General features: G+C 47.1%; 1 protein-coding gene across 2 annotated transcripts in view; it reads left to right on the top strand.

The window, feature by feature from the left end:
- ERICH1 (glutamate rich 1) overlaps positions 1-20,726 on the top strand; it is a 39,168-nt gene extending 18,442 nt beyond the window's left edge. The window contains exons 3-7 of one of the 2 annotated variants that reach the window (XR_006266837.1): positions 3,296-3,430; positions 10,159-10,653; positions 13,034-13,228; positions 16,500-16,629; positions 19,679-20,726. Coding sequence is in view for 1 of the 2 variants with exons in the window: in XM_043454438.1 (XP_043310373.1) it covers positions 3,296-3,430; positions 10,159-10,653; positions 13,034-13,228; positions 16,500-16,573 (899 nt within the window). In the remaining variant the exon portion in view is untranslated. Of the gene's footprint in view, positions 1-3,295; positions 3,431-10,158; positions 10,654-13,033; positions 13,229-16,499; positions 18,862-19,678 lie in introns of those variants that run through there. The other variant, XM_043454438.1, reaches the window with a different exon arrangement.
- Positions 20,727-26,603: the final 5,877 nt, after the last annotated feature.

The raw sequence follows: 26,603 nt of genomic DNA, 5'->3' as shown, positions 1-26,603 counted from the left end.
TGATGCCATCCAACCATCTTATCCTCTGTCATCCCCTTCTCCTCCCGCCTTCAGTCTTTCCCAGCACCAGGGTCTTTTCAAATGAGTCAGTTCTTCACATCAGGTGGCCAAAGGATTGGAGCTTCAGCTTCAACATCTGTGCTTCCAATGAACACTCAGGACTGATCTCTTTTAGGATGCACAGGTTTGATCTCCTTGCAGTCCAAGGGACTCTCAAGAATCTTCAACACCACAGTTCAAAAGCATCAATTCTTCTGCGCTCAGCTTTCTTTATAGTTCAGCTCTCACATCCTTACATGACTACTGGAAAAACCATAGCCTTAACTAGATGGACCTTTGTTGGCAAAGTAATGTCTCTGCTTTTTAATATGCAGTCTAGCTTGGTCATAACTTTTCCTACAAGAAGTGAGTGTCTTTTAATTCATGGCTGCAATCACCATCTGTAGGAACCCAAAGAAATAAAGTCTGCTACTGTTTCCACTGTTTCTCCTATTTGCCATGAAGTGATAGGACTGGATGCCATGATCTTAGTTTTCTGAATGTTGAGCTTTAAGCCAACTTTTTCACTCTCGTCTTTGACTTTCATCAAGAGGCTCTTTACTTCTTCACTTTCTGCCATAAGGGTGGTGTCATCTGCATATCTGAGGTTATTGATATTTCTCCAGGCAATCTTGATTCCAGCTTGTGCTTCACCCAGCCCAGCATTTCTTATGATGTACTCTGTGTATAAAGTTAAATAAGCAGGGTGACAATATACAGCCTTAACGTACTCTTTTTCCTATTTGCAACCAGTCTGTTGTTCCATGTCCAGTTCTAACTGTCGCTTCCTGACCTGCTTACAGGTTTCTCAAGAGACAAATCAGATGGTCTGGTATTCCCATCTCTTGGAGAATTTTCCACAGTTTCTTGTGATCCACACAGTCAAAGGCTTTGGCATAGTCACTTTACAGAAGTGCATTTATTTATTTTAGAAGAGCATTGGTAATTCCATTTGTTCTTAAAGAAAAAAGACATGATCTGTAAATGGCCATAACCACCTGTGTGTGGTTTTTGGTGAAATCTGTCACTCAAGAGTGTATATTGGACTCTATTTTTTTGTTATTGCTTTTATTATTGTTTTTAACTTGCCAGTTATATCTGCGTATATTTTAAAGAGCCAAATAATCCCACAAGAGTTATAAAAAACAGTGTCATTTTGCCCTGAGCCCTGTAACACAAGCACACCAATTCTGAAGGCATCAGCCAAGCCAAGGGCAGTCTGTTGGCAGTGCCCTGGCAGAGGGCACATGTGTGCTGGTGGTAGAAGGGGGCTGTGTGGACAAGCACAGTGCAGAGGGAAGTCAGAGGTTAGAAATGAAAGCAAACTCGAGTGGGTATTCTGCACATCAGACCAGAGCCTGAGCTGGTAAGAATGGTGAACCGTGATCAGCAAAGCCAGTCAGCCACGGAGAGGAGAGTCTTTGAAGTTGCCTCTTCTGAAACCTTGTGGCCACGCCAGTGTTTGTGGGAAGGCACTGGCCTCTGTCAGCAGCAATGGGGTGCTGACCTGCCCCCTCCAGATCTCTGAGCCTCACCCTGCATCCTGGTGTGGGGGCGAGGGGATGCCCTGGCCCTGCTGTCCCCTGAGCACTCAGTGGCGAACATGACCCTGACCGCCGTCCTGACAGTGAGCATCTGCTAGGTGAGAGAAGAGGTGAGAGAAGCCAGGCCTTGATGTAGTGCTCTGCCTTGGGCCACCCTGACTTACACACGAACAGATTCCCATCCACCGCCCACAGGCGTGGCCTCAGGGCAGCGCATGGTCAGCACAGGACCCTCGCAAAGAGCTCTGCCCTCAGTGTCCAGCATCCGTATCCTTCATCCCAGAAGTCACCTCCTGCCTCCCTTCCTTGGCATCGCCCATATTTATTCTGATAATTTGGTGAACAATAAAGTTTCCAAGTTCTGTTTGATTTTCTTATTGAGAAAAATTTAGCCAATTAAAAGCTTCCAAACATACTCTATGAAAAATGATCAAGCATTAATGTTGCCCGGCAGGGGACAGTGTGCCTGGTTTCACGTCTCTTTTCTGCCCTTGATCCCGGCGGAAACGACTCAGTCATTAATCAACCAGGCGGATAAGCCTAACGTAAGAACTACGGTTCTTGCACCTTAGCTTCACAAAAGTGAAATACCCTGATGGCAGAAGCATTTGACAATGTTTCAAGGCTTTTACAATTTAAATGTCTTGAAACCACACATTCTGTTATATGTGCAGTAGTGATTTCTCTCAGTCCTTGTCATTGTCATTTATAAAATATTCATTTTTCTTTGAAAGAGTAGTTGGGATATCCCCTTGTGTTAGGTAAAGGTTACTTTGCCATATTTTGAGTGAAGTTGTGGAGGTGGAAGTGCTGATCCTACCCCATGCTGAGAGGGTGTGGGGAGCAGCACTGCTGCTGCTCTGGACCGTGCAGACCAGCAGCCCACTTCCAGGAGTTTATTTACTGGAACCACGAGGTCAACTGTGCAAAGTTTTATATACCTGGATGGTCATGGCAGCCACTTCTGATAGTGAAAATTTAGAGTCAATTTCTATATGCAAAATTTAAGACAGTGGTTAAATTACAGTTAAATTTGCCAGTAACATGGAACATCATGTAGCCATTAAGAGCAAATAGATTTAAATGTATCTTAATATTTTATCATGTTCACTTTTGAAAGATATTATACATATAATATATACATGTACAATGATAAAATATGTGTTCAGTTCAGTTCAGTCGCTCAGTCATGTCCGACTCTTTGCGACCCCATGAATCACAGCACGCCAGGCCTCTCTGTCCATCACCAACTCCCGGAGTTTACCCAAACTCATGTCCATCGAGTCATGTGATCCTATTAAGTGTGTGTCTGTGTGGGTGTATGTGCAGACACACAGTACGTACCTGTTAGTATTTACAGAGAAAAAGTTCCAAAAGGTTAGGCACCTCAATGTTGAGATTGATATTATGATAATGAGGGGTGTCTTATGTGGAGTCTTTTTGTTTTCTGCTTCTTATTCATGAATTAATTATGTTTTTATATCATATCCTAAAAACTCAGAAGTTTATATAATAAAGTAACTTAAAGTAAATTTAAATAATCATAGCTCGTTCCTTTTTCCTGACTGGTTATATAGCTGAGTGGCTGTTCTGGCAAAATGCTTGGCTTACTAAAGTCGGCAGTTATGGCTGCGGCTTCCCGTCTTCAGTGACTGGAGAAGCTGCTCGGCACGTGGACGTCTGACGGCATCTGTCTATGCCTCTTCCTGCAGGTGGTGACACTCGGGTCCAGCCCACGCGGCGGCTCTATACCGTGGGCCTGCCTCCGGAGGGGTGGGTCCCCCCTCCACCGGAGCCCCCGAGCTGCTCAAGTTCAGAGAGCTCTTCCAGCAGCGAGGACACAGGAGGTAAGACGGCCAGCAGCCCTCAGGGACTTCCAGGGTCGTAACTTCACGTGAACCTTAATGAAGGTGCGTGTCACATGGCCATGTGGTCTGCAATCATTAGAGACACTTGTGAAGATGCATAACAGGGAACTCAGGTTGGGGTGTGATCTCAGCCCCATTGTTAACACATTACATATCAGGAGAAATCTGGCATTAATATGTCCAAGCTTGAAAGTGCTTCTCTTGTTAAGTGAACTTTTTTCTTTACTTTCCAATTTTTTTCAGAATTTCGAAGATTGTTATCAGTTTTGTAATCATGGAAATAACTTAGGTTGCATGTCTGGTAGAAAATTGAACAATGCTGTCAGATGTTTTATGAGTGAAGGAGGTGCGCTGGGGGTGGTGCGGAGGCTGCATGTCACATTCATGCCTTAAAACTCCCCCCTTAATTTATCATTTTAAAGCTTCCTTAAGAGGAACTTGCAATTTTCAGATAAAATTTTCCCCAGATGGTTTTTAACAAGTAATAAACTAAGAAACTCTATACCATACGCCTTAATTAGTTTGCATATTAAGAAAATATGATTTTCTACTAGATTGATCTTTCTGACTTCCTAAGAATCAGAAACCATAAAATCAAAAATGAGATAGTTAGGGATTGATATATTTATCTTTTTAAGCCCTGTTGAAAATCTTTCGAATATAATTATTGGAAAAATAGATTGTTTCATTAGAAAATTAAGCTATGTCCTTATAAAGATAAATCGCTTTTGGTGACATACTCAGTGTGTACCTCGGGTGTTTAATAACAAAGTGCGGACTCACCCTGGAGCTGCTGCCGCAGCGAGTTCCACCCCCAAGCCTCCCAGGCGGGCCTGTGCACGGCGCCCCAGCTGAGACCCTTCCGGGTGCACTGCTAAGCTAGAGGGGTGTCCTTCCGGGAGACCAAAAGCTCCACAGTCTTGTTGCTGGCAATTTAAGCAGAGAGTGTGAGGACTGGAGTCAGAAAAGAGGAAAAGTCCCATGGGACAGTGTCCACCATTTTTGTCTGTTTGAATGCACAGCACTGTTACGTCAGTTCAGAAGTTACTTCTAAAGAAGTTGAGGAGGAAGCGTCAGTGCAGGTCGTTGCCCCATCTGTGCCCACGGCGTCCTGCCTCCCCTGGCTCAGCCTGGGTACAGGTGGCAGGCCTGCTGGTGACCCCCAAGGCCGGCCCCCTCCTTGCCTCAGGCCTTGTCCAGACCCCTGGTTTGTCAGACCCCGTGCAGCCAGAGGCACGTCCCTCCCCTGTAGGCATTCATGTCCTGCCGTCGTAACAGTGCCTCAGCAGCTTTGCAAAGATCCTTTATTCATCCTGCAAAGGAGGAGTCCCTGCCTGCCACTGCCAGCAGGTGAAGTTCTGGGACCTCTACAGAGAGACGTTACATTCATATGTTCTACACAGAAATAGAAACCTCAACTTTCTTATGAACTGAAAAACAGGCCAGCCTCTAGGAAAGGGCCTTTTCTTCTCTGTTACACCAATCCTTTTTTTTTTTAAAGAAAAGTATTTTGTTTTTCTGGACTACAGAAACACTTACTATAGAAAAGTCAAGCATTATAGAAAACACACAGGAAGTAAAACATTACCTAAGACCACCAGGGCAAGATCTCAGTAAACATTTTTTGAAAATTCTCCCTGTACATGTTATATGTGCACATGCAGCTTTTATAAAAGTACATATTATATGTCCTGCATTGTAAACAACTTTCCACACTTGGTGTGTTATGGAGATTTTTTTTTCCATTTCATTGCATATAAATGTACTTATATCATTTTTTTAAAGTAGCTGAAATCTGTGTTATGTAAGCAACTTGTTTATAACTAGGCTCCCCTTTCCCACGTTGAAAGCTATCTAGAATTTTCCCTGGTGCTCGGTAAGCCCTTGGCATATGAACGCTGTTGTCACTGTGACAGTTATGCTCCCTGCTGGGAGCCAGCACCCTGGTATCTGTTTTCAGGTCTGTGGTTTCAGTGATTGTGAGGTGCCCCCAGGTGTCTTTTCTATACTCTCCCGCCGCCTGCTGTCCAGGCTGTTTCCCGGTCCCTCCTTGCTAGGCTTTTGTTTTGGATCTTCCTCTGTAGATGTCTTCCTTTTCCAGATTTCCTACGAAATCTCCCTTGCTTTGGTTTTAATTCCTCCGCTGACATCTGTGGTGTGGTTTCTTCCGCTCAGGGTTCTCACGCCCCCTTCTCTCACTTTCAACAACTCCCGCTGTGTTGTTTGTGACAGGAGTGGCCCCCTGGCCATGCGGCTCTCAGTAGAGGGCCAGCGGGCTCTGGCAGACACGGAGCCCCTCATGGGGCTCCTGTGGGCTCCTCCCATGACCTCCGCCCTGCCTGCAGAAACAGCCCCTGGGTTCCTGTGCCCTGGGCTCCTGTCTGCTCCTGCCAGTCCTGTTCTTGCTGGTCAGTCCTGCTGGGGCCCAGCTGTGCAGTGGTGGATGTCTCATTCACTGACCTCACACACATCCTGTGTCCATCTGAGACGTGCCACGACTGCTGTCACCCTGTTCTGATCTGCCCCTCATGCAGCCAGCGGGCAGTGTCAGGTCAGGGGAGGTCCCAGCTTCCTACGGCCCTCTGCTGGTCACCCCAGTGTGGGTGCCTCTCCTTCGCAACGTCCTTCCCCACTTCCTCTCTTGGCCTTCTTGACCCCACACCCACTTCAGAAATGCAGGTGCCCCCCCCCCCCCGTTGCCTTCCATCCAGTACCTGATTATTTCTACAACTCTCTTGCTCTCGCAGCCTCACCTCCAACTCTTGGGGTCTGGAGCCCCAACTTGCCAGGTGGCTGGGGGTGCGGGAAGGGCCTGGGGTCTGCGACCCCACTGCTGAATGTACGTGTGGCCTTCTTTGCTTCTCCAACCTGTTTCCTTGGCTACCTGATGGTAATAATCCTGCACTGGCAAACCCCACGCTCGCCGTGCCAATCAGATTGGGTTTGTTGCAAAGCTTGTACAAATGTGAGAACTGCCAGCTCTTAATTCCCTAAGGCACTGGCGCCTGCTGGAGTTAAGTCTTCAGTCAATATTTGATGACCAAGTTGAATATTTATAAAAACAGCCGGTAAGGAAGCACCAGTCCTTTCTCCTCGTTCATAATTACAAGTGGTTTGACTGTATTGACATGGTTTTTGTGTTCAGATCAAGCTGCAAAATCATTAAAATCAAGTCGTTTTTATGGGAGGCTATTATGATTATTATTCTAATAGCAAGCTCCAGTTGAAATAGTTATTAACTTTGTGGCTTTTGGAAGCATGAGCTCAGTGCACAATTCTAATGTGGATTCATTGTGAGTTAAACAACCATCCTTTCAATGTGTTTTGACAGATTTAGGCCGCAGTTCTGAGGCAGATCAGATTTCAGATCTTATTGACTCTGTCTGGGCTGAAGAAATCTTGATGTGTGCTTTCTAGAGCTTCCCAGGTGCGGAGCAGAATGGGCACTCTGTTTGACTGAGAAGGTGCGCCTTTCACCAGATGCACCCAAAGTTGAGACAGAGACCTAGGTGGGCTCTCAGTGGAGACTCTCTCTGGTCCAGGGCCGCAGTCCACACACACCGCAGTCACTCGTGGACCCAGCAGTCACACTCAGAGTTATTAGCAGGTTTCATTCTTGTCTGGAGCCCTCATGGAGAGGGGCAGCGAGGTGCCCTGCTGCTCTGGGGCTGCAGTTCTTGTCCCGGTGGGTGCGCCGCACTTGGTGCTCTGGGTGTCGTCTTGCCACCCTGGTTGCTGGGCAGGTTGTCCCGCCTGTGTCTGCAGGCTCCCCCGCAGCCGGTCTGTAGGGCCTGGGGCCTTCTGGGCTCACGGAGGTGCGTGGAGGTGCCGTCAGGCTGGCGTCCCAGGAGCTCCTCCTCCCACTTCTGACACTCCTCCTGCTCCCCTCTTGCCCTGCCCGGGCCTTCTTCAGAGCTGGCAGGGGGAGGGCTTTTCTCATCCTCAGGCACGTTTCGCATTTCCCCTCCATTTCTGGTTTGCAGCCTTTCCCTGATGTAGTGATGCTACTGCTGATTGAGTACTTCATGCCGCTGCAGTCAATCAGTTGATACTTTGTTTAGAAGTCCTGTTTTTCTAGTGTTGACGTTTATGGGAGGGCTGGCCTGCAGGCTTCCCTTCCTGTGGAGCCCTCCTCTGGTTTTGAAATGAACACTGTGCTGTCCTCACAAAGCACTGTCACAGTCGCTGTCACTGTTACTATTCTCTGGAAATGTTTTGTGTGTTTGGCATTTGTTTCTTTGTTAAAGGTTTCCCAGAAGTCAGGTGACTCCACCTAGGTTTGTAGCTGGCTGTGGGATTGCTCGCTGATGTATCTGCATTGAGCTGTTCACAGGGTCATCTTCCTGGTCGTTTAGAGTCCACAGGCAGGGTGTTAACACACGCCTTCACCGAAACTCTGTTTACATCTCCTCTGCCCGTCCCGTCCTGTCTGGTGCTGTTTGTCTTCACAGTGTCAGTGCTGGCTACTGCTTCTCTGTTGGATTTTCCTTTCCTCTTCCTTTCTTTTCTTTGCCTCATATTGTTATTTCTTCTACTTTCATCAGGTTTAAGTTGTGTTTTTCCAGCTTCTTGCTTATATCATTGATTTTTAGCCTTTCTTCTTTCCTGACATATTTAAGATTATAAATTTGCCTTTAAGTAGAGTTTAGTGGCATCCCGTATGTTTTCAGTTGTTACAATTTCGCTAAGTTTAAAATGGTCAATTTTCCTTATTGTGAAAGCCGTATCTGCTCAGTGTCTTACCGTTGGAAATCAGAACAGTACAGTGAAGGAAACAGCCTACAGTCACAGCGCCCAGAGACCACAGCTAACCCCCAGCCTCTGAACTTTCACTGTCTCAGTATCGTGTTGTTTTCCTCTTAAGAAGTGCACACCCACAGTTATATTAAAAAGTATGATGCGCTCACATTTTACAGCATTTTTTGCCACATCCTCCTCCTCGGATCCCTGTTTTATAGTCAGAGTAGTAGGCTGATGGCTCACCATCTTCACAGGGCAACATTCATGCTGCGCTGTAACTGCTTGGGGAGAGAAATGACTGGAGGATGACGTCGGTGACTGGCTCGGCTAGACGGGCCTGGAGAATGCAGATGCTGGGGAGAAATGAGAGCAGGTCCCTGGGTACCACTCTTGGTAGACAGTGAGGATGCCCCCAAATGACTGCACACTGGTCCCCAGACGGCTTTACCGTGACATGATGGAGCATCCTATAGGTGACTTTTTTCCAAATCAATAAAGGCAAAAATGGATCCTAATGAAGAGAAATTTGATGTTTCCTTTTTTTAACTGAACCTGGAAAATTTAAAAATTTTCATAAGCTGCTGTCATTTTTCAAACATTAATGTTTTACAAGACCAACTCAAGGGCCAGCCATTTGGAGGTGCTCATGAATCAGCTGTGACCTGTCTGTTACACTAAGCAGGTCCTTAATGTCAGTTAATATCACCTTTCAAATGAAATAGGAAGGTGCTGTGCTTAGTCATCCACTGTGATTGAGGAGAGAGAGAAAATACAGCTTGTGTGGGACTACATACATGACTGTCATGTCATGACTTTATGAACAGTGATTTGGGCTTCACGCGAAGTTCCAGGCAGCAACAGGTTTTCAGCTGTCATGTGCATCAAGAGAAAATCAAGGACCAGAGGTCAGGGAGGACTCTTTGCCTGTCTCTAGCAGCAGTGCCTGATGTGGTGACCGCTCCTGGCTGCAGGGCGGGGCCTCCATGTCACAGGGAGTGGCAGGGAGGCATGTGGGTGCCTAGATGGATGCGGAGCCCAGAACAAGGGCGGCCACAGCCTCGGGGACTGCAAGGGTGAGCCGTGGGCTCTGAGTCTTGAGCCCCTCATCACGAGAACTGCAGCGCAAGGACCCCATGGCACCTTCTGTCTGACATCAGTGGCAGATCAAGGCTCCAGAGTGGGGCTTTCAGGGAGAGGGCTTTCCGTTCCATGGGGTGACACAGTGTTTCAGAAGTCTCACCACGACCTGTGGGGGGCCTGGGGATCACCCGTAAGAGCCTCTGAGTGTGGGTGGCAGCACCGCTGCCCTTGGTCTGCTGGAGCAGAGTGGCTGTGTGCTGAGTGTGCACGGGGCACGCACTGCCACCAGGGTGCCAAGATGGGATGGCCAGGGCAGCACTGACAGGGGTGACTCCTCTCAGGCCCCACGTCCTCCCGCAGGCCTTGCCGCCACATGTCTACTCCAGACCTTCAACTTCTCCGAGAGCCCAGATCTCCCCTTCATTCAGGTGTGCCCCATTGCTGGCTGGGATGGTTCAGTCATCACTTTTCTTCTCATCCCACACACAAGTAACTCTTTAGAAGGTACTAAAGCACACTTAGAAAGCATAAGAATTCATGGTTTTTCCCCCAAAACTAGGAGTGAAATTTTACTCTGGATAAAATTGCAACAGCTCTTTCATCCTTAAAATCACACCATATGTCATGATTGCAATAATGAATAAATACAGACATACACACACACCTTTTTTGGAAGAACAAGTAGGTTGTTAATTTACTTTATGGTAAATCCCAGGATCCTTGATAGTGTACTTGGTTTGAATAAAATTAATAATCACTGAAGTAAATGTCTTAAGTTCCTTTTCTACTAAATTTATAAAATCCTAATGGAAAATTTATTTAGCCTAGTGAGTTTGTTATGATTCCCTTTACAGAAAATTGTTGTGTTTGAATTTTTGTTTTTATAGATCAGGATCTTCACGATCTGCCAAAGAGAAGAAGAATTAGAAAGCATAAATCAAAGAAAAAATTTAAAAATCCCAATAACATCCATGTAGAACCAGCAGAATCAGAGAAACAGCAGAGTCTTCTGCAAGAAAAATTGCAGCCACGGCACACAGATGGCCCCACAATAAGCAAAAATAAAAAAAGGAAACTCAAAAAGAAGCAGCAAATGCAAAGGAAGAAAGCAGCTGGCTCACTAACAGGAGCCTCTGGCATGCACTTCATGTACCAGCCTGAGGAGACCAGCAGTGAGCAGGAGGATGTGCCAGTGACTGATGGAGAGTGTGCTGGAGGGGCCACGGGGGGCGGGGCTGCGGGCGCTGTGGAGGAGAGGATCCTGCCCCTTGAGGAGGGCAGAGTCCTGGACGCTGAGGAGGAAGAGGTGAAAAGTACCAATGAAAAGGCAGATGGTATCCTGAACTTTTTGAAGTCAACACAAGAAATTTATTTTTATGATGGTATGTTTTTTCCTGTTATTCTGTTGAATAATGGCATCCACTCAATTGGAAAAAATGAGCAAATGTAAAATGTCTAAAAGTTTAAAATATAAAATACATTAAAATATTCAGTATTCAAAATAAGTTGTTAGTTTTGAGGCAAAAATGCAAATATTTAAATTCATCCCACCAAAGATCTGGGCTCACCCCCTGCTTGAGGCTTACCAGGGTTAACAGCCAGCGGTGTGGGTCTAGATGAGTGTGGTCTCCTCATCCTCATTTCTCTGAATATGTTGGTATTCTCAGCTGTATGTCTACAGAGAATATAAATCCAGGTTGGACTGATGAACTTTTGGTCGTTTTCATCAGCTGGTAGAGTCGTGAAGGAAGTATACACATTGATTTGCTCCCCAATGTGTGACTCAGTGATTTGAAATTTTCCTGTGTTCAGAATACTTGAGCACTATTTGTACTGATGTAGGACATGAAATTTATTCTAGAGTTGTTCTGATGGGTGCTGATTACTTACCTTTGTGTGGACTCTGACAGCAGCCCTGAGGATCAGGAGCCAAGAGCAGAGTGCTGAGGTGCCTTCCACCTCCCCTGGTTCTGGTCTGTCCCTGGTGGATTCTGGCAGTGTGGTGGTTTAGTGCGTCCAGACTGTAGCACACGCGAGATGAGAAATGTTGACTATATAATAAAGGGGAGGGGTAAAATGGAGGGGTAAAGAATGGACTTAAACAGTGATGCAAAAATACCGTGCTTAGAGGATCCATTTTAACCAAGAAGATTAACCCTTTCTCTCTTTGTCTGTTTACCCACACTTTGTATTGATAATAAGTTGAAAACATCCTTAGCAAATATCCACGTGACACTAATAGGAGGACGAGGCAGATACACTGCAGAACAGAACTGGGATTTAGAGAGATTTCAGTAGATGATCTCTCTGCCTGAGAGAGTGGTTTCTGGCAGACAACCCCCCTGCCAAGGAACCTGATGTGTAAGGTGAACTTGGGGTTTCAGGAGCTGCTGAGGAGACCAAGGGCAGGTACCAGAGGAGGCGCAGCACAGGCCATGGGAGCCAGACGCCTGCTTTCCTCCTCTCTCCAGGTGCTTGCCCTCCGCCCATCGGGTGTTTGTGCTCTGCCCCTCAGGTGTTTGCCCGTCCAGACTGGCTCGAGTGAGGGTCCAGGGGAAGGGGCAGCGCAGCCCTGGGGAGGAGGCCAACTAGCAGAGCCCTGGGGCTGCCCGGGTCTGGGAAGGAAGGTGGAGGGCCCAGAGTTGGCAGCTCTGACAAAGGAAGGTTGCAGATCAGAAGCAGAGCCGCACTGGTCCCCTTTGAAGCTGTGGCCCAGCCCTGAGCTGTGGGATGGGGGGAGGGCCGCCTCTGGCGTCTCGGGGACTGAGCAGACGGCTAAACTGACCCTCCCATGCAGCACACTGGCCACGCGCTTAGGTGCAGCTGGACCTCTGCCGGCCATACATGCAACCCCCGCTGTCGGCTCTGTCGATGGCCTGCCCCTTCTCTGTCTGCCAAGCAGAGGCAGGAGAATGCCGTGAGCCGAGCTCCTGAGAGTTTCTCGTGTATTCGATGGAGTGTGTCAGGTGCAGCAAGAGGCAGGGTGGCATGACCTAAACCATGAGGAACAGCTTAGTAGAAAGGGGCCACGGGGTAGAGACGCTGCTGTTACCAGACGGCAGATCTAAAATAGCTGTGACTGAGATGTCCAAGAAGTGGGGAGAAGGTGGACAAGGATACAAATCAGAGACTTTGACCAGAAATTTTGAACCTATTAGGATGACCAAACGGAGCTTCTAGGCGTAGCAGCCACATAAGTCAGAAAGAGGCTCGCCCATGGGACTGGGCAGTGGGATGGGAAGAGGTGGCAGCCGGGAGATTTTCAGAGCTGGCAACGACCACAGGCTCTGGACATTCTATGAGCGCCAACTGGGGCTAGTGCAGAAATGGCCTCAGCCCGAAACAATGGGGAGGGCGCTGTGGCTTGTGGGCAACAGGAGAGCCATGGTCACCTCCTGGGCTTCCCTGAAGCATAGCAGGCACCCAGCAGGTTTGTTCTCTGCAGTCCCTGATGCTGTCAGAGGGCTTGGTGTGGCGTCTGTTCCCTGTGCTCTGTGTGTGACTTCTAGGACATGGGACACCCAGCTGCTTTACGAGTCGGTGCCTTAACAGACACCACGTTTCCACTGTGCTTCAATAATTGTATTTTGTTGTTTACTTTTCAGAGTTCTGCGCTGATTGTCCCTCATGGCAACTTTTTGTATCCCAAACACATCATTCTTAAGTAGAAATATAAGTTTGAGGCTTTCTTTAAGAGGTGAAAGCTTATCTTCAGCTTACAAGAGTAAAAACGCAATCCTCAGTGACCCTGTCTTTGTTTAGATGTCTCCAAGGATTCCAATTCTGGTGTCTTTATGGAAAGTACCAACGAGCTATTTAAACAACTAGAAACTCACAGTGTGTCCCCCTCAGACGTGTTCATTCTGGATCACATGAAAACGCTGCTACTTTTGCACGACACCAAGAGATTGAAGAGTGCCCTGGACGTGTTCCCGGAACACTGCAGGATGCCACCTGGTATGTGCTCTGTTCATTATGCCTTTGGTTCATTGTGCTGCTTTAGAAACTTGTCTCGGGTTCACCTCTGAAAAACTTTCTCCACCAAAACAGTCCTGTATCAGAAAATGTAAGGTTGCACATATGCTTGAGGAGTAGGTTCCCACAGAGGGTTATGCTCCTTGCATCTCTCTTGCTGTAAAAATATCTCCTGATATATGCAGACATTCATGTGCAGTCTACTTTTCCAGACTTATGAGCTCCACTCTTAGGACTGAATTTTTACGGGTTTAAATGGAAGTGGAAGAGTTCATTTCTTTTCCCTTTTCTTTTTCCTCTGCTAGATGTGAAGATGGTCCATTTTCTGTCCCCCGGGTATGTTGGTCTGCCTTCCTGAACCCCTGAAGTTAAAAGGGGGAGTTGAACCATTAGACGATTTCTCTTTTGTTTACTTCCTCAACCTTTGCTGGATACCTGTTCCATGCAAACTGTCAGGCACTGGGGCTGACTGTGCTTGTGTGTTCACAGCACCGTGGGGTGGGGCCTTCACATTGGTGGCTTGAAATGGGCCTCAGTGGGAATGTTCAGGCCACTGAAGTCTGCAGACACTGAGGATCAGAGGATCAGGACTGTTTGGGAGCAGCGTGGGGCAGGGCCCCTGTCAGACCCAGACAGGCATAAGACAGCCAGCCAGCTGTGTGGGCGGAAGCTCCTGCAGGTCACCTTAGGGCAGTGGTCTCCAGGTGAGTGCAGTGCACGGCTTTCCTCCTCGGAAGCCTCAGAGTACAGCTGAGGAGTCAGGCCGATGTGTTGAAAAAGCTACGTGCCACGTTTCGTCACATGAAATAACAGTAAAGCTGATAGTAAAGCCGACAGTAAAGCAGTGTGGCACTGATACAGTTAGCAGGTGGACGGGGGATTGACAAGCCCCTGTGAGTCAGGGTCCTCAGGAGGACCTGCCTCCACTTTGATCCAGAGCTGATCCGTGAGGGGCCTTATCTGACCCCGCTGTGACACTGGTCCCGCCGCAGACCCTCAGTGGAGAGAGCAGAGGAGCTCCCTGCCCTTCAGGGTCATGTTCTCGTGGGGACGGGGACATCAGTGAGGTGTGCTTTGTACAGCTGCACCCCTGGAGGAGACACGGGGTGAGCAGGAGAGGGTGGGAGAGGAGCCAAGGCCTGGTCGCATCGGGCCTTGGGGGGCCTGCTGAGTGTGTTGGCCTTCGTCCTGGGAGACAGGGCCACTGGGAGGCCTGTGGCATGTGGCTGCGCTGAGCAGGGCCTCTTGGGCCATCGCGCTCAGTACAGAGAAGAGGTTGGGGGCAGCGGGTCTTTGGTCATGCTCCCGGCAAGGGGGCCATCCCCAGGCGTGGTCAGATTTGGGCCAGGTGTGAAGGTGGACTTGGGTTTCCCTGCTGCCCGAGCGAGGGCCCTCTTTGGCCTGAGCTCATCATGAGCAGGAGAGGCAGTTAGAGGGTCCGGGACTATCTGGAGGTTCCTATCTGTGTCCAGGGTGGGGCTCATGCCCCGGCAAGCTGCTGCCAGTCCCCTTCATGGAGCAGTGTGGGGCCTAGGGGACAGGGGCTTTGTCTTGGTGGGATCTGGAGTGTGAAGTGGGGAGCTGGGGGGTGAAGATGGCGCCTTCGAGGGTGTGTGCGCCAAGGAAGGGAGTGGGTGCGCTTCTTACGGGAGCAGCTCCAAAAGGAGGTCCTGAGGTGTGGGCTGAGTGCTCGAGAGGGGGGACCCAGGGCCCTGGCCTCTCAGGACCCCAATTCCATGACTGCATGTCTGCATTCTTCCTTCCTGCTGGTTGTCGGGCCCATTGTATTCAGTATTTTAGCATTTTTACTTCCATAAGGAAGTTTTTGCAAAAAGCCAGTTTTATTAAGTTAAACTAATACAGTATTTTTATAAGATTTGAAAACAAATAATTTACAGCCCAGCTGAGTTCCTCACACTGAAGGTGCTCCCTGCACATGGCTGAGATGCGTCAGGGGAACAGGGGCAGCGCTGGGGGCTTTAGTGAAAATCATTGGACAAGTTTTGCCTGGAAGCATTTATTTAACCAGTTGATGGAACTAAAATTTAGGTTTGAAGCACTTCTCTGAAAATAAATTCCTTTTTAGTGTGTCTGTGTAGGATATGCGTTAGAAGTGTTTCCATGTCATGCTACTTTATAAAATGAAATCTTACAAATGGTGAAGCTTTATTTTCAAATATTGGTTCCATTTAATTCAGTCGGCTTTAGAATTCTGAGCTTGTTTTCATTTTCATACAACTAACTTATGAAGCTTAGTCAGTAGCTACGTCTCTGCTGTCGATGGGATCAGCCTAGAAATAGTAACATTTCAATAGCAGACGCCAGGCCCTTTCTGTCTCCGCTGCCTCAGCAGTTAGTTTTCCTAGTCTGTGGGTGTTTCATCAACTGGGTGTGGCAGCATATCCCACAGCCAGTGCATGTATTTCTACAGTTGGTCTGGCATACCACATTCTGTCATCTGCATGCACATACAGTCACCATCTGTGGGGCTTGTATCGTGCTCTGCACACCATGAAGCCCTGCGGGCACCCCCGCCCTGAACCTCCTGAGTCCTCTGTGTCCACTTTAGGCATCATCATTGCATGAGGCTGGGGGGCCAGGGGGCTGGCCTGGGGCAGGACAGACCATGCATTTGGAGGCAGCTTGGCACACTTCTGTATGGAGCACGAGATGGACCCCGGCCTACAGTCCCAGCCTCTTCTCAGAAATGCATCTCAGCCTCAGCAGCAGTCAGCTGCCCCATGGGCACCGAGGTCCAACTCTTGGGGTTGGAGCCTTGGACCTGGCATTCCCTGCCGTGAGCGTCTTTATAAAGAGCAAGGCCTGAAACTAGGGGCCGTGCCCTCAGCTCAGGCACTTTGCTGGGCCGCTCCTGGGACAGTTCCTGAAACCTGAGTGCCATTCATCGCAGCTAATCTCACTTAGAGTTATGCTTCTAACTTCCTGCTGCTTTGTCCACCTTTGATGTAAACTTATGTTTCTCTTTCACTTCGTATGCAGTTTTTTCAAGCTCAGGTGTTAAGCATGTAGTATTGTGTGTGACGCTGTAAAGTGAAATACAAACATTCCAGACTGACCTATACTTCTGTGGGATTCACAAGTGTGCTAATAAGTGTCATTTCAACTCCTAAGTTGTGTTTCATTTGATTAATTTAGGATTTACCTTTGGCCTAAGAACTAATAGTTGCAAAATAATAATTTATAATTTTTCTTTTTATTTTATTTTTTGTTCTGTTTTCCTTTTACTTTTCAGAATATGCCCGAGTAATCTCAGCTTTCTTTAATTACTGGATCACGCATATTCTTCCTGAGAAAAATGATGAATGAAATCAGTGCATCTACTTAAAAAGAGCTAATATTTGACAAGAAAATAGAAAAGACGGGTATGAAATGGTCTGAGACTTACTTCCTATACACAGAGGAGATGAAATTCTCTTCTAAGTTTTCTTTATAACCCAGACCCTGGGAACTCTGAGGACATTTCTGCCATATTATTTATTTATATGTTTGTACATAGTAGGTAAAGGTAGTCTGAGACTTCAAGTGATAAATTGGGATAAAATTGAAAATTTCTTTGAAATTTTGTATGTCTTAAATTTTAAAATGGACATTCTGTTAAACTGAATAAACTGTATAGTTTGAAGCTATATGTATATATTTTTATAAAGTTTTAAATTACATGTGTCTGAAAGTTTAAGAATGTTGTATGGGTATTAAAATGTTCATTTTAAGTAGTTTGATTCTACAGTAATTGAATTTATTTATTGTTTTCTTCTGTTTTTCTTCTTCTCTACTTTGGGAATAATATCAAGAACATATTTTTCCTGTTTCCTCTTGTTGTGGAAGCCATCACCAGTTTTCAGTGAGACTGAGTTTTAAAAGCACCAGTCAATGCAGTGTTATAGGACAACATTGTCTCTACCTATAAAAATATACATTTTTTATTGTGGTAAAATATATGTAACATAAATATGCCATCTTGAAGTGTATGATTCAGTAGCATTAAGTACATTCACAGCATCACGAGGTCATCATGACTATCCTCCCTTGTTTTAGGCTGAACGATGTTCCACACTGTTTATCTACCATCTGTCCTCGGACACTGGGTTGTTGCCCCTGTTTCCTCTTATGAATAATGCTGCTGTGAACATTACGTACAAAATTGTGTGTGGACATTTTCTTCACTTCTCTTGGGAGTGGAATAGCTGGGTCAGATGGTAATTCTACATTAACCTTTTGAGGAGCTTCCAGGCTGTGGTCCACAGCAGCTGTGCTGTCTTCATCCCCACCAGCCAAACAGAAGTACTGAGTTCTCTGCGTCCCCACCAGTACTTGTTGTTTTCCACTTTTCTGATAACAGCCATCCTTGTGGTTGTGTAAAAAGGCATTGCATGGTAGTTTCAGTTTACATTCCATGTACTCATTAGCTGTTCTCCTCTTTGGAGACATACTTGAAGTTATTACCCATTTGTGAATTAGATTATTAGCTTCTTGTCATTGAATTATGAGTTCTTTATACTGGGTAATATGGCAACTCCAGTTTCTTGAGGAACCTCCGTACAGTTTTCCATAGTGGCTATACCAGCTTACATTCCAGCCAGCAATGTAGGAGGGTTCCCTTTTTTTTTCCATTCCCTTTCCAGTAGTTATTATTTGTAGACTTTTTAATCAGGGCCATTCTGAGCAGTGTAAGGTGGTACCTTATTGTAGTTTTGATTTGCATTGCTCTAATAATTGGTGATGTTGAACATCTTTTCATATGCCTGTTGGCCATTTGTATGTCTTCTTTGGAGAAATGTCTACTTAGGTCTTCTGTCCATCTTTTGATTGGGTTGTTTGATATTGAGTTGTAAGAGCTGTTTGTATAATATATTTTGGAAATTAAGCCCTTGTCAGTCACGTCATTTGCAGATATCTTCTCCCAGTCCATAGGCTATCTTTTTGTTCTATTGATGGTTTCTTTGCAGTACAAAAGCTTATAAGTTTGATTGGGTCCCATTTGTTTATTTTTGCTTTTATTTCTATTGCCTTGGGAGACTGAATGGTACAAGTCATATCACAGAATGTTTGTCCATGGAATTTTATGGTGTCATGTCTTACATTTTGAGTGTATTTTTGTGTGAGGGTGTGTCCTTAACGTCACTGATGTACATGTGGTTGTCCAGCCTTCCCAACACTGAAGAGACTGTCTTTTCTCCGTTACATGTTCTCGCCTCCTTTGCTGAAGATTGACTGGAGGCATGTGGACTTTATTTCTGCGCTCTCTATTCTGTTCCATTGATCCGTATATCTGTTTTGTTCTGGTACCATGCTGTTTTACTCTAGCTTTGTAGTATTGTCTGAAGTCCAGGAGGGTTATACCTCCAGCTCTGTTGTTTTTCCTCAGAATTGCTTTGGTAATTCTGGGTCTTTTATGGTTCCATATAAGATTTAGGATTATCTGTTCTAGTTCTGTGAAAAATGTCATAGGTAATTTGATGGTGATCACATTCAATCTGTAGATTGCTTCAGGTAGTATGGCCGTTTTAGCAATATTAATTCTTCTAATCCAAGAATATGGGTTATCTTTCCATTCCTTTGAATCATCTTCAATTTCCTTTATTAATGTTTTATAGTTCTCAGCATATAAGTCTTTCACCTCCTTGGTCAGGTTTATTCCAAAGTTTTTTTTTTTTATTAATTAAATTTTTTTTTAATTGAAGGATAATTGCTTTACAGAATTTTGTTGTTTTCTGTCAAGTATTTTTTTAATGCAATTTTAAAAGGAATTGTTTGTTTTACTTGCCCTTTCTGACATTTCATTGTAAGTCTAAAGAAATGCAACCAATTTCTATATGTTAATCTTGCATCCTGTTGTTTTGCTGAAATTATCAGTTCTAGTAGTTTCTGTGTGGAGTCTTTAGGGTTTTCTGTATATAGTGTCATGCCACCTGCATATAATGATAATTTTACCTCTTCCATTCCAGTTTGTATACTTTTCCTTTTTCTTGTCTGATTGCTATGGTGAGACCTTCAACACTGTTGAATAGAAGTGGTAAGAGTGGGCATCCTTGTCTTGTTCCAGATTTTAGTGACAGGGCTTTCAACTTTTCACCATTGAATGTTATGTTGGCTGTGAGTTTGTTATAAACAGCTTTTATTATATTGAGATATCGTCCCATAAATGGAATTGTTTTTATTTTCTCTTCAGATTGTTCATTGCCAGTATACAGAAATGCAACTGATTTTTTTGAAATACAGCTGATTTTTCATATTGATTTTGTGTCCCACTAGTTTGTTGAATTCACGTATTAGCTCTTAACAGTTGTGTGTGTGTGTGTGTGTGTGTGTGTGTGTGTGTAATCATTAGAGTTTTCTACATATAAGGTCATATCATCTGTGGTGAAGATAATTTTATTTCTTTCCTTCCACCATGGATGCACCATTCTCCAGGGCTCGTCTTCCCCCTCACCTCACCGTGTTCTTAAGAGGTGTCTGTCCCACTAAGTGGAACCTCCTGGAGGCAGGTGAATCAGCAAGGATGCCCTACTGGTTCTGGAGATCTGTCATCTTAAGACTGGTTTCTGCGAAGCTCCCCAGGCTTAATAAAAGCTGGTAAGTGGAGCCGCAAACCAGGCCTGGACAAGGAGAGGCCCAGCCAGGAGAAGTGACCAGCCAGGTCAGGTCCACCGACCAGGATGGGCCACTAGCCAGGATAAGTCCACCGACAAGGACAAATCCACCAGCCAGGACAGGCCACCAACCAGGAGAGGTCCACCATCCAGGATGGGCCCCCAAGCACGATGGGCCTACTGTACCCCAGGGGCTGCCTCCTTGAGAATGGATGCTGATCCATTTTCCCCATGGAGATGGAAAAAGAACACAGCCACACCCCGAAGTAGGAGCTGTGGCAGCTTCCTGTCTACACCTACAACGGCCTTCACTTACCCCTCAATGGAGACATACTCAGCCGCCGCCACTGCCTCTTCCTCCTGCCCTGAGACGTCACATTGGTGAGGTCAGAGCCTGGGGAATCATGTCCCCTTCACCACAGGGTTGAGGGGTCACTGGCAAGCAGGTGATGTCAGCCTGCTGCCTCCTCTCCGGAACATCCCACTGCCTTGGGCGGGACACCTGACTTTCTGATTCGCCAGGTTGTAATTCTTCCATTAAGATGCCTCCTAATTAACGACGCATTTGCCAGTATAAAAATAAAGTATTGGCTGATTCATAATTTTCTGTTATTTCTCCACCTCTGATTTGCATCTTTTAGTTATACACAATTTACATCTTTTCCATGCCCAGCAGGTGGATACACTGTTGATGGATTCCAGGGAAAACTTATTTGCAGATAGGACTTGACCTTTTACTTGATTCTTTCTGGTCTCAGCACAGAATCCCTGTAAACCCTTCTATCAGCTCACTGGGAGACCAGGACAGGTCACCAACCAGGATGAGCCACCAACCAGGACAAGTCTCTCTGACCACACCCTGAAGGTACAGAGGAACAAGGGTGTAACTGAACAGGTAGGGTAGTTGGGGTTAATCAGTTTTGTGGATCATCCTAATTTCAAAAGAAAAATGCCTTGTCTAGAAGACAAAAACAAATAAATCATGTCTCTGTGTCAGCATAAATACAATAATCTGATTCTCTCAGCGTGATTGCAGTTGGATGATAATTAGATCAACTTATCTTTTACAATCGTGCAGGATGCTTATTCAGTCGTGTCACTTGTTTTCTGTAAATCATACCAATTAATGCAGACAAAGGAAGCTCTCAAGAATATGAGGAGTGCTCATCAGCTTGCTGACAGTGAGGTGGATGTGCCAGGCAAACGCCTAGGCTTTCCTGAATCCTGAAGGCTCAGCGAGTGGAAGAGGTGGCCGAGTCTCACCGCTGTCCCCCAGACCTGGAGGCTCAGTGTTTTCAGAAGAAATTGTCCTGGGTTCATTCATCCCCACTTGGCCGGCTCTGGGTTTTCCTCTCTGTCCAGCACTGTCTGTGCCCAGTTTTTCTGTGGTACTTGTCTTCTCATTCAAAGAGTCTGGTGAAAACTTGGGTCCCCTCCAAAGTGTGAAGGGTGCACAGAGCTAGCCCACCACACACAGAGACACTGCACAACTCAAGGGGTTGCAGGGTCCCCAAAACCCACTCCACATGATAGACTACCACAATTTTAGTGGCTAAAACAGCATCTTTCATTGCCTCCCAGTGACCATGGGTCAGGCTTAGGTCATAGGCCCAGGTCGTAGGCCCTTAGGTCATAGGCCCAGGCTTAGCCAGCTGTGCCCTGGGTTCGGGGCCTAGGGGCTGTGCACAGAATTGTGTTCCTGTGGCTAGGGGACCAAGGTCCTAGTTTTCTTGTTGGTTGCCAACGGAGGCTACTCTCACCTCCCTGAGGCCCCCACAAGCCCCAGCTCCCCCTGAGCCTCTGCCCACCTGCCAGCAATTCCTCGGAGGCCAGTAGGAGACCTGGGAAAGACCAGGGTCTGGAAGGCTTCCCCTGGTAGAGTCAAGCTGCCAGGATGGTCTCCTTTCTGCTTCATTTAAAACTAACTGGTACATGCCTTCAAGTCCTTTGTCCTTGCATGCAGCCATTGGCAATGACCCTTCTGGTGCCATCCTGGCCCATAGCACCTGGCATAGATCTTGCACTGGTCACTTAACAGACCACTTAAGGTGATCACTCAGGTCTTCGTTCCAGAGGACCTGCTGTCAGTGTGGTTAGCTGCTGCCAGCCCTTCAGGTCCATGTCCTACATAGACCAGATGTCTTCAGTCACCAGGGTAGACCAGATGCCTGGTCACCTTCATCTTCTAGGCCCCATGGATGTTCAGATGGAATCATTCAGCTCCTTTCATTTTGCAAGAGAGAATTCTCTGGTGACCAGAGAATTTAGGGGACTTGCTCAGTATCACACAGAACTTTTAAAGATAGAAAGTAGAAAGTGAGATGAACAAGGTGTAGGTGAGAATGTATAGGTGATAGGTTATGAGAATTAGATGGAGAGAATTACCTTCGTAGAAGAATCAAGAGAGAAAGAGGGCTTCATGAGGGTGATACCTGAGCTAAAAGAGATAGGACGAGGATGTCTGGAAATACAGGAGGAAGGCAGAAATGCTGGGAGATGACAGCAGGTGAAAGAAAGAGGTGTTTCACCTTCTCAAGGCTCTTTTCTGTCTGCACCAACAAGGAGATATTTCAGTCAGCAGCTATGCTGTCGACTTGAAATGTTGACACATTTCTATTGGCAGTTATGCCCAAGAATATCTCCTCTTCAGATTTAGACACCACTACCCTTTCTAGGGCTTCCCTGGTAGCTCAGTGGTAAAAGAATCTGCCGGCCAATGCAGGAGACTCAAGAGACATGAGTTCCTGATCCCTGGGTCGGGAAGATCCCCTGGAGAAGGAAATGGCAACCCACTCTAGTAGTCTTCCCTGGGAAATCCCATGGACAGAACGGCCTGGTGGGATACAGTCCATGGGGTTGTAAAGAGTTGGACATGACTTAGCTACCAAACAATACCCTTGCTAGAAATGTCCTAAAATAATAAATGTTTTGTTAAGGGGTTGGAGCATTCCAACATGATTGTAGACAGTAACTGACAGCAACTGCCAGGAATCCGCTATCAAGGCAGTGATCACAGAACCAACATCAAGTAAATACATCTGCAGAAATCAGAGGGCAGCCTCATCAACTCATCCTTACAGATTCCACAGTATAATCCATTTTCTTCTGTCCGCAATATTCTCATTGCAGATTTAGGTGCTCATCCAGTTTTTTATTATATTCATAATGGAGAATGAAGAAGAGGGGAACTAACATTTATTGAGCACCTACTGTCTTCAAGGTATGTGATAAATCCATTACATCTCATATCTTTCTGTTCTCACAATCTATCAAGGTTTTAACAGTTATTATCATCCCCACTTTGTGGATGAAGAAATATTTGCTTGACCTTAATTGACCATGAAAAACAGACTGGTTCAAAACTGGGAAAGGAGTAAGTCAAGGCTGTACATTGGTCACCCTGCTTATTGAACTTATTTGCAGAGTACATCATGTGAAATGCCAGGCTGGGTGAATCACAAGCTGGAATCAAGATTGCCAGGAGAAATATCAACAACTTCAGATATGCATATGATACCACCCAATGGCAGAAAACCAAGAGGAACTCAAGAGCCTCTTGATGAGAGTGAAAGGGGGAGGAGGGTAAAAAGTTGGCTTAAACTCAACATTCAAAAAGTAAGATTATGGCATCCCATCACATCATGGTAAATAAAAGGGAAAAAGTGGAAGCAGTGACAGACTTTTATTTTCTTGAGCTCCAAAATCACTGCAGATGGTGACTATGACCATGAAATTGAAAGATGCTTGCTCCTTGGAAGGAAAGCTATGACAAACCTAGTGTATTAAAAAGCAGAGACATCACTTTGCTGACAAAGGCCTGTATAGTCAAGGCTATGGTTTTTCCAGTAGTCATGTATGGATGTGAGAGTTGGACTATAAAGAAAGCTGAGTGCTAAAGAATTGATGCTTTCAAACTGTGGTGTTTGAGAAGACTCTTGAGAGTCCCTTGGACTGCAAGGAGATCCAACCAGTCCATCTTAAAGGAAATCATGAATGTTCTGAATGTTCATTGGAAGGACTGATGCTGAAACTGAAGTTCCAATACTTCAACCACCTGGTGTTCTCATGTTTCTAGCCAACTTACTGGAAAAGACCCTGATGCTGAGAATGATTGAGGGCAAAAGGAGAAGGGGGTGACAGAGGATGAGATGGCTGGATGGCATCACCTAGTCAGTGGACATGAATTTGAGCAAACTCCGGGAGATAGTGGAGGATGACAGCCATGCTGATGGTTGGAAAGAATTTTATAGTAAAAGACTCAAAGGAAGATGGGCCTGTTAAAACTAATAGGAATTACATTTCCTTCTGCTTGATTCAATGAGTAAAAGGTTGTATATTCAAGAGAAAGACACTGAAACCATATTAAAGGAGGTGCTGAGCTTGGTAAAAACACTCCTTCTCCCAAAGAATATTAGTTCCTAAAGGTCCTTACAGTTATTCTCTCTGGGGGGGCCAAGCTCCCAAGAGGACCCTTATAACTTGGGGGACTCTGGACATCAGAGAAATCGGGTGGTCAGTCGGCATTAAAAGAGAGTGGGTAGACCAGCCCCCATGCTGGAAGGCCCTCCTGCAGTTTCCCCAGGTGCCACCTGGCCTGCAGGTGTTCCAGCAACAGGTATGCAGGTGAGAAAGCTGTTTACCCCATCTGAGCTCAGCACCACCTCTGTTTCACGTATGAACACAAGTCAGTTTTCACACAACTGCAGTATTCCCTGCAGGTTTCAGGATTGCCATGGTCTGTCATACACATGGGGCATGTAACTTTTGTACCAAGAACTCTTCACCTTCTCTGCAGATCAGTCCCCATGGCAACTCGTGTTGCTAAGTCACCATCAGGTCAGGAGGGAAAGATACCAGGAGAGCACAACTGAAGAAGGGAAGATGATTGTGCTGGATGCTACTGACAGACAGACCGGCCAGTGCACGCAGGTGGCCCATCCTGTGTGGGCTGAGCTCCCCGGTGCTGGCCCATCGGGGCAGCCTTGGGGGTCCCACACCCTGTAGACCCTGAGGAAGAGCGTCTGTGCTGCCTTTTAGGGGAAACGTCTGCTTTTAGGCAGAAGATGTGTTTGTTTGGGTGGCAGTGTGTGGAGGGTCAGTACCACATGGGGCAACTCAGGTTATACAGACCCTGACCCTTGGACCAGGTCCAGAGCTAAAGGGTGGAGTCCAGGTTGCTTGTCAGGCCCATGTCTCCAGCACTGCAGCTGCCAATGAAATGCTGTGAGAAGCCCTCCTAAAACGCCACGATCCCCCTTCCTGATTATCTGTCCCCTGAAGGCTGAGTGTAAACCCCAGGAGGCTATTGGTAAACACCCCACTTCAGCTCCTGTTACCAGATGGGGGAGTTAAGCATCTCAGTCTGGCTGAAGACAGCCTCAGCAAACTGTCAGTAGGAAAGGGGGTTTCCTGCCTGCCTGGGTCATCAGTAGAACGTGGCTCACAGAGTGGTGGCCGATGAGGATGAGGTGGCATAGCCGGAGTGCAGGGCCGGGGGCCAGCGGGCAGCCCTCAGGACACCTCACCAAGAGCCGTGTATGCCTCCAGCCGCACGTTGTCAGGTGGACGCTGACCCCTCCATCCTGGAGGCTGGAGTCCCCAACCTAGGCCTGCTGGGTGCCGAGGGCCTCTGCCTGGCCTGCAGGCGCACCCTCTGGGTCTTCACCTGGCCTTTCCTCTGTGGGGAGAGAGGAACCCGACCCCGTCAGAGTAGGTCTGCCCTGTGACCTCCCCTGACCTTAATCTACCCCCAAAGGCCCAGCTCCTGAGAAGCCCACCAGGCGAGGCCTCCCCAGGTGTGTCCACCTGGGGTTTGTGGGGTGAACAGAGAAGAGAGAGGCAGAGAGGTGACGCTCAGGAGGTGAGGAGGGGGCTGTGGAAGAGAGTCTGGTCCTGGAGGTCGGAGAGGCTCGGAAGGGCCCTGGGTGCCTTACGCAGGTTGGGGAGGGGACACAGGTGCTCCTTGGTGCCGGCCCCCACACTTCCGGGGCCCACAGGTCAGGGCGAGCCAGGCTCGTTCTTCCCACCAGGGAGGCCTGTGCACCCTGGGCCTGAGGAAGCACGGCCCCTGGAGGTACTGTGAGTGCCCCTCTCCCTCCACGTCCATGGTGTTGTGACAGGGGTCAACCAAGGGCACAGGCTTGTCTGCCTTCAGCACATGGTCTGGGTTCGGGGTGTGGGGTCAGGGCCTGGGTGGGGTGTGGAGGGGCAGGGGTCCCGAGTGTCTGCTGTTAGGCCAGGTGCGGCGCTCCAGGCAGAAGACTGAGAAGTGAGGGGTAATTGTGCTCTTGGGAAGGAGGAAGGACCGGCTGGCAGAATTCCCTGCTTCCTCCAGTCCTGAGCAGGAGAGAGGTCGCAGGGGCAGCAGGAGAGACAAACCATGCACATGGACGTAGCTCCCCTGACTGCGTTCCAGTCCAGACACTCGTGTCAGGATGGACGGAGCCCCCAGGCTGGAGGGTCTCGGCGCTCTCAGGCCTCCCAGCGGGGCAGGGCACAGATGCTTCGAGAAGGCTTGTTGTCCTGTTCTCAAAGGTCTGAGTCTCTTTTAGCCCAACTGGGCAGCCTGTGTCGTCAATGCAGATGAGAAAGAAAATGATAAAAAACGAAATTGTGACAAGTTTTTGGTTGACTGGCTGTGGGAAGGGAAACACACACAGAACGAAGGTTTGGTTGAACTGTCCTCCCGAATCAGGTTACAAAAAAATTCAAACACTTCACAACAAACAAAACTTTGCCAGTGAGGC

This window comes from Cervus canadensis, chromosome 31 (genome assembly GCF_019320065.1).
Source record: "Cervus canadensis isolate Bull #8, Minnesota chromosome 31, ASM1932006v1, whole genome shotgun sequence".
In the NCBI taxonomy this organism is placed as follows: Eukaryota; Metazoa; Chordata; class Mammalia; order Artiodactyla; family Cervidae; genus Cervus; species Cervus canadensis.
The sequence above is the reverse complement of the archived record's forward strand: the minus strand, read 5'-3'. Positions and strand labels throughout refer to the sequence as shown.